The sequence below is a fragment of the Arachis duranensis genome, chromosome 3, assembly GCF_000817695.3.
Source record: "Arachis duranensis cultivar V14167 chromosome 3, aradu.V14167.gnm2.J7QH, whole genome shotgun sequence".
In the NCBI taxonomy this organism is placed as follows: Eukaryota; Viridiplantae; Streptophyta; class Magnoliopsida; order Fabales; family Fabaceae; genus Arachis; species Arachis duranensis.
In genome coordinates this window covers 129,263,662-129,271,935 of record NC_029774.3, presented here as the reverse complement: position 1 = coordinate 129,271,935, position 8,274 = coordinate 129,263,662, and the positions used below count along the sequence as shown (strand labels likewise).

The window sequence follows — 8,274 nt, the reverse complement described above, 5'->3', positions numbered from 1 at the left end:
CCGCGCGTAGAACCTCAACTCCTTGGACCGGACTCCCAGATCTCTCGGCGAGCCTTCAGATCCTTCGAAGTACCTTCTGCTGAGTATGGCCTCGTAGAATACGTAGGCCTCGACGAGGAACCTGATGTCGCTGGTCCTCATGTACTGGCTGAAGTAGAGCTGGCCAATTCGGCTCGCGATCTCGCCGATTTCCCAGCGCTTGAGGCCGCACTGAACCAGCTTCGACCGGTTCTCTTGCTGGTACTTCCAGAGCCGCGTGTACGCCTTGAACACCTTGTGGAAGAAGTGGCTCTGGCTCACGCGACCGTACGCAGGAACGTCGCGAACCCTAGCGAACTTGTGGTCAGCGCTCTCTACCAGCGCTCGGAAGGTCTGTAGCGTTACGTCGTTGTTCTCGGACATGCTGGAACGGAGAGAGGAGAGAGAGTGTGGTGTATCTATGTGTGAGCTGTTTTATCTCAGTTCTCCGTCCGGTGACAGTTATCGCCGCCGGTCATCGGAAATTAGGAGTGATGAGGGAAGGGCGAGTGAATAATCGGAGAATGAAAACGAAATGTGTGTGGGGAAGCAAAAGAGAGGGGAGGCCACTGGGGAGGGTGAAGAGGGCGGTTAGACTTTTTTTGTTGTCACAAGGACTGTGAAGTACATAGCATAATTGCTGTTTTTGGTCTTTTGCCACATTAGTGTTTAAACTTTTTATGTCAATATTTAAATTATCATACAATTAATAAACTAAATTAATAATAAAATTTAAATTTTTTGAAAACTAAAACTAGAAAAGTAAATATTTTTAAAAACCAAAAATTTGTTTAAACTTTATTTTTGCTAATCTTAAAAGAGGGAAACGGAAGCCGTGAATAGATGGAGTTGAGATTTTGGATTATTGCTTTGCTTGATAGCGATTTTCTTTTCTTTTTTGCACATCCTTTTGTTTTGGCTTTTTCTTTCCTTCTTCTTTTTTTTTTCTCATCTGCTAGAAAAAAAAAAAAAGCAAAGTCAATTAACTTGATAAAAAAATTAATTATAATAATTAAGACATTGCATAAAAGTTATTTATTAGACCGCGTAGTGTGTGGTGGTCGTCCCCTTTTAACCTCAAAATATGAAACCTTATTTTTAGTGCTTAAATATAAAACCAAACTATTTGGCTATGTAATTACCTTGATATTTAACGAAAATTAATTATTTAGAATTTTATAGCATGAAAAAACTAATACAATGAATCATAAATTTGAGATAATTAAAGGTGTTATTTTTCTTAATTACAGACAATTAAGATATTATAAGCATTTTATAAAATTTAAATCCTTCCAACACATACATGCAAGACAAATCATGTTTTGAAATACATACTTTATTAAACTATAGTCAGAGACATTCTCTGTAAGTTACTTGCTGGCACAAAACGTGGTGCCAGTTTCCTTTACTCGTGAAATTGTTAAAATAATCTTTCCTGTTAAACTTTGGTATGAAAAATAAATGTTCTTATAAATATCTCAAATGTTATTTTTGTTTGCATTTAGATAAATTCTTTATTAGTCTAACTACTTCAAACACATTTAATTTTGATTCCTATAAAAATTTTATTTTGGCATAAGTCTAAAGGTCTTTGAAATATTAACCAATTAAATATATAAAGACTAGAAACAAAATAACAATATCTTTATGAGATAATACTTATTATATATAAACTATCATGAGTCAGGTGAACAAATTAATTTTTAATTAAATTCAGTCAATTTTTTTTTTTACTTGGATATATTATATAAGAAAGACATGCTAAACAATCGATTTCTTAAAATAATTGTATTTTAAAATAACAATTAAAAACTATATTCACAAACAAAAGATAGAAACACTGTTAAATTAAGTTTAGGAACAAAAAATATATCAAATGAATAAAATATATAGATTATTATTATTATTGGCAACTGTAGATGAAGTTTTTTAGAATAATTTTGTTAGGGGAATCAACTAAGAATAAAGCCAACTCTAATCAATTAGTTGAAAAACAACTTTATTATCAAAAAACAATAAAAACAACCTTCCACTATTGTAATTTTTTGAATTTCAAAATAAAAATAAATTGGTTTAAGTGACTTGTTATGTTATTGGTCTTCTAAACTTTTTCTTCCCAAAATACAATTTTTGACATATGATATCTATTAATTTGGAACTTGGTTATATGTGAGTGTCATGCGTATATATAAATTGAAAATAACTTGAAATTAGATTATCCAACGTATTATTGCTTTCATTTGTCAAGTATGATGTGCACTATTTACAAAAATTAGAGTAATAATATAAGTGAATTTTATGGTGTCTAATTTATTTGTTATGATAAATTTTAAATATTTAATAATTATTATTTTAATATTTTAAAATTAAATATTAATTTTTAATTTTTTTAAACAAGTTTGACAAATATTTGTAGGTACCATAATAATCACCAACAATATATGAAAACACTGATTAAGTAAACATTCAGAGAGGTTTAATTTGTGCTTCTAAATTTGTTTTACTCTAAACTCTTTGCTCCCAAAATTAATAATAATGCACGTCTAGGTAAATACGAATTGATAAGAATAGGAAGCAAAAAAAAAGGACAAACAAGTAGATGCATGGATACCACATTTCAATGGAGTAATGGTTACTTAAGTAACATGCACCGATATTGACACAAGATATAGGAATACATAAATTTAAAATTTTTATAAGATATGAAATTATATTATATATATTAAATATAAAAAATTTCATCAAGAATATATATTAAAAATAAAATTGGATACGTTGGCACGTGATGATATCTAAGTATGTTCAAACATATTCGAAAAAATTTTTTATTCTTTATTAAAATATAGTTGAATACAAAAAATACAAAAAAATATATTATTTGAACTATAACTTAATATTAATGTTGTACGTGTGAGAAATGTTGAAGTTAGTCTCATATAAAAAAAAAATAAAAAAGAGTAATGAGTTTATAAAATAAGAGACTCATTTACTTGACACCTTAAGATTTTGAGTTGAATGTGGTGTCTTCTCATCTAATATTCTCTCGCTTAATTCCTTCCCAAAATTTCTCCGATCGATAGTCGAAAACTCCCCACAGTTAGACAGCGTATCTACAGTGTTTTGCGGCGGTGTGACACTTATTAGCATAAAAAAAAGTGTCTCTATTTCTTAGGTTAAAAGGCAATTACACTTTCTCATCGTTACTAGACTTAAGGTTCTAAATGGCACGTCTGCATAAGTTTGTACTAGATTATGCATAATCAAATATTTTGTTTTTGGCCAACTTATTATCAGCTTGGGAGTTAGGACCATCATAGAAGCTTTTGTAATTTTGGTTGGTGCATGAAGATTTGTGCATAATGTGCCCAATGATATAATTAATTACAAATCATATTAATTTAATCATTCTCTAATTGCTCGCAGGGGTCATGGGTTAATAATTGGGGTATGAATTCAGGTAACACCCTAGCATTTCTCTTTAATGAATGATTAATCAATCCATCGGCTCAAGAAATCGTACCTTTCACATTTGCCACGTTGATTGTCTTAATTATCTCGATCATGCTTTACAGACGGAAATGCTTTTAATAATCAGAAATAATATTTATTTATCGAATAATTATAGTCACATATTATTTTGATAATATTTATTGATGCGACATTACCAATATTTTAACATTTTTCCTTAAATATATTATATATGCAGTTTTATGATTTTTTTTAATACAAATATCACTAATAGAAGTTTTTTAATATTGACTTCAATCTTCATTTATGATCAAGATTTTAAAAATCAATATAATTAGAAGTGTAAAATTTAATTAAAGTTAAATATATAATTTAAAAAATTTTTTATATTTTATTATTTTAAATTGATTAATTGTTAAAAGATAAAATGACTCGATAAATTAATCGATTTTTTATTGATTTTTCAATTTTTTTACCGATTCGTTATCAATTGATTTTTTTTTTTTTTTCCTGAATCACACCAGTCAGATGGCCTGATTTTAGTTAATTTCATTGAACTAATTAGTTCAGTCGGGTGATCAAAATAATGGTAATGATTTCTCTATTATTTTATTTCTATCTCTACCCACAGTACGTTGTTTAGATTGATTGGGGTCCAGTTTTAAAGCCGGTAATTTATTATTAAGCTACCAAAGCTTTGAATGATTAATTTTGTTAATATCGGAAGGTAGCATCAGCCTATGTTTGTTGAATGATGTCCCAAAAGGTAAGTAATGATGCACATTGATGAGTAAACTGGTAAACTCATTTTTCTTTTCGTTCTTACTAACTTTATTAAGATAATTAGCATACCCAACTAGAAATATGCATAATAATTGTGTTTATATAAACATGCCAGATTGGTTTGGCCATATTCAGGGTGATCATTCATGAGAGAGCAATGATTTACAAATTGAGAACTCGACAAACTGCATGTAACATGGTTGATATATATCATTGTTCCTCATCTCATGTAGCACCATCAAAAATGAAAGAACTAGCTAAAACATATATGGACAATCACTACACAACTCAAAGTTAGATATTGTGGGGTTCGGACATTTCATATATATATGTTGTACAATATATCTAGAAATCAAATCAAAATATACAATCTCATTTTCTTGGAAATTCACTGAAACAAGTTAACTCAACTTATTACATGAGTTAGTTAGAGTGTTGGCGCCAAAAACAATTTGTAGAGTATTAATTGATCAGTAAATTTGTTATCCAGTTACAATATTTAGTTAGCAATGCTATTTGTAAGTTGGTAATTATCATAGGCGAATAATAATGTAATATATAAGTAAGTTAATGGTAACGTGAGAAGAATGAATTCTCTTAATTGTTAAAAAAAAAATTAAGAGAGTAAAATGTGATTTTAATTTTTTATTATTCTCTCTTATATTTTTTTTGTTCTACTTATAAAATTAATAATAAAAAATTATACTTTATTTTTTCAATTATTAAAAAATTAAAAGGATAATGATTTATTTTTGTAAGAATCATTTTTTATCTTAAAAAAAAAGCTTAAACAAATTCTCTCTCTTTTCTCTTCTCTCTTCTCTCTTCTCTACTCAATAGCTATGTTCTTGATTCTCTTCACTCTTAGGACTCATCTTTCTATACAACTACAATAATATATCTTTATCATAAAGTCCTAAACCCGAAAAACCTTAGCTTAGTATTATTGAAGTTCCATGAATTCGCTTTTCGTATTTGCTTATTCTCATTAAGGTGAAAAATATTAAGGGTTTGTTTTGGTTAAGTTTTTAAGAAAATATATATTTTTTAAGATATTTTTTTAAAAAAATATCTTTAAAAAAATAAATTCTAACTTTTGAATTTTTTTTATTTTTTTAATATTTTTATTTTTACTATTAAAAATGATTAAATATACAAAAAATTAAAAAAAATATTTTTTATCAACTTAATAATACTTACTTTCTATTTTTTTAACTAACCAACCTCCTAAACGAAATAAGATTAAAAGACGTATTTTTGTAATAATTTTTATAATTATATAATTTAATAAATAAAATATTTATTTAATTTATGTAAATAAAAAATCTCATTTTTATTAACTTCACAGCTTTTGCTTATTTCTTTTTTTTTTCCTTTTGTGTATTTATATTTTTCTTTTTTTTTTCCATAACTTAATTTCTTCTAATTTTAACGTGATTCACAAAAGTATTCTTTTAAAATGATTCTCGTTATAATTAACCATTCTATATGTCAACTTTTAATTTATGGGTCAATTGACCATTTTTAAACATTATTATTTTAGTCACCAAATAATTCTCCTTTTATTATTACATGGAGGTGTATCTATATTTTTTTAAGGACACAAGGCACTTCAAATTCAAATATAATGTGTAAATCACTCTTTTTTAGATTCTTAGGCGCAATTCGGAAACATTTTTCAATTGGGTTGACTTTCATAGGAAAAAAGGCACACGAGGAATGTGGAGACTGAAACTTATGAGGATGATGATGGCCATTATCAATTTATCTGCCTCCTACCAAATATTTAACCTTTCTCCTCTGTTTCTTAATTTAATAGTTAATACACATCTCGACCATTGGATCCTTTTAATTTTTTTTTCCGTTTCTGGTGGTTCCTTTTAATTTTTCTAGCTGTCTGCATAAAGTTAATCTACAAATTTTGTTCACCTGTCTCCCCAATTATATTGAGTGGTTAAATCCACATGCTACTATGCTTATCTTATCTGATAGTATATTAAATGAGGCCTATTTCGTCCACACAAATTTTTTTTTTTTAATTTTTTCCCGTATTAAAAACAGAACATCACTTTATATAAATTTGGTTACTATTTTCATCTTATACTGCCAATCAAAGAAGTTGTTGCCTTCAATAAAATCCGGGGTAGTTGCATCTTGAGGGTTTATTGTCTGAATTGGACGCTGGGTCCGATCCATAAAGTATTATTATTATTCATCAGTCTTATTAGACAAAAACATTTTTTATATATTATATCTATTTTGTTTCTTGTTTCTTGTTTCTTGTGTATAAAAAGGAGTACTTTTTTTTTTTGGATTAAATGAGATGAAACATGAAAAGTCGTCGTTTTGGACCAAATCCCCTGCGTGGTTCAATGGAAGTCATTTTCTGTTGCTTTATTAGGTGGAAGCTTTCTTGGCTCACTAATGTATCGTGTTTTTGTCATGGGGCATGTACAATCATGCAACAAGCCGAAGCATCCATTTGACTTAATAATAATAATAATAATAATAATAATAATAATCATAATAATAAAAGTTCCGTGTTTTTTTTTTCATAAAGGTTATTGTATTTAATTTTTAATCATGAATATGCATTTTAAATAATTCGATTTATTTGAAATCCCATTACAAAAAGTACAATTTTCTAATGACATATATTTTTTATTCCAGAACTCAGTCGGTCAAACCTGTCCTTCTAGCAGTTATAAACCTAGTTTACTTCTAGACTAAATTAAGAAGATGTTTCTCTTTGTTCTACAATTGAGAAAAAACAAATAATGTGGATTAGCTTGTTTCTTAGACTTTCAGTCACCTAATTTTATATGTAGGATAAAGTATTATTTTTTTGTGTTAAATATTTGGTTAAGTATTAATGGTATTTTTAATATAGGGTTTAATTAATCTATGTCTAATTTTGACAAAAAAAAAATTAACATGTGTCTTGTTACGATGGGTAACCGGAGATTAATGGGTTGGATGGCGTTGGTTGGGCCAAACGTACGAAGGAGGAGGCTTCAAATGGATCTGCTACTCGGGGGCCTCCGTCCGACTTGTGTGTATGAAGGAATGGGGGGTGGTACTTGCAAAGACACTCCGATACCTAAGTCAGCAAGAGTGTAAGCAAGTCTAGAGAGTATTGGGACTTAGAGATACCTGAAGAGTGTCAGGGTATTTATAATGGTGAATTAATAACCACCGTTGGAGTAGTGCCACCTTTTTAGGGTGTTAACCGTCCCATTATCTTAGGGAGGTTAGGATATGGCTTTTGGAAGTGGTTAGAGAGATTCTAGAGGCAGTTACTCATTTGAATGAGTGTTTATTTGCCAGCTAACCCTCGTGCCCGACTTCTTTAGAGCAAGTCGTGGTGAGAACCGACTTCATAGGACGAAGGTTGGTATTGGGTGAGGCTCAATCCGTGGGATTATACCTTTTGTTTAGACTTAGGCTTTTACTATTGGGTCAGGATATGAACATGTCTAAAGATATAAATTAAGGTTGTTGGGAATAAAAAATTTTAAATTGTTTATTTTAATCAATGTACAACGAAAATATTAAAAATTTTGTATTTTAAAAAAAAAATAATTAGTAATTTTATTATATGCCTTTAAGACACATGTAAAGGCACATGTTAGCTAAATTATTTTTTGACCTTATGTGTTTGTTTAAAAGGTGTTTCAATGTTATTTTTACTGTTAATTTTGCACAAATTATTAACAAAAATAGTGGTGTACTGTTGTAATAAATTTATACAATAGTAAAATAAATTATAAAATATTAATAATATTATATCATTTTTCTCCGCTAGACCATCATTATCATGTTCTGATATTTATATAATACTGTGTTCTTTTTTACTAAATCATATAAAAATTGAGGATTTAAGAAAACATATGTATACACACTTACACAGTACACCCCTCCCCCTTCCTTTAACATTTTCATGGAGTTAAAATTTGAGATAAAACTCACAAAACTAAATCACTTTTGAAATACTTAGAATACAAG

At 28.7% G+C, this 8,274-nt stretch overlaps 1 protein-coding gene across 1 annotated transcript in view; it reads right to left on the bottom strand.

Annotated features, from left to right (window-relative positions):
- The window catches only part of LOC107481549 (uncharacterized), a gene marked incomplete in the record, with an annotated part of 5,932 nt that extends 5,309 nt beyond the window's left edge, over positions 1 to 623 (bottom strand). The window contains 1 exon segment of the mRNA XM_052258542.1: positions 1 to 623. Within this exon segment, the coding sequence (XP_052114502.1) occupies positions 1 to 402 (402 nt within the window).
- Between the last annotated feature and the right edge of the window lie 7,651 nt (positions 624 to 8,274).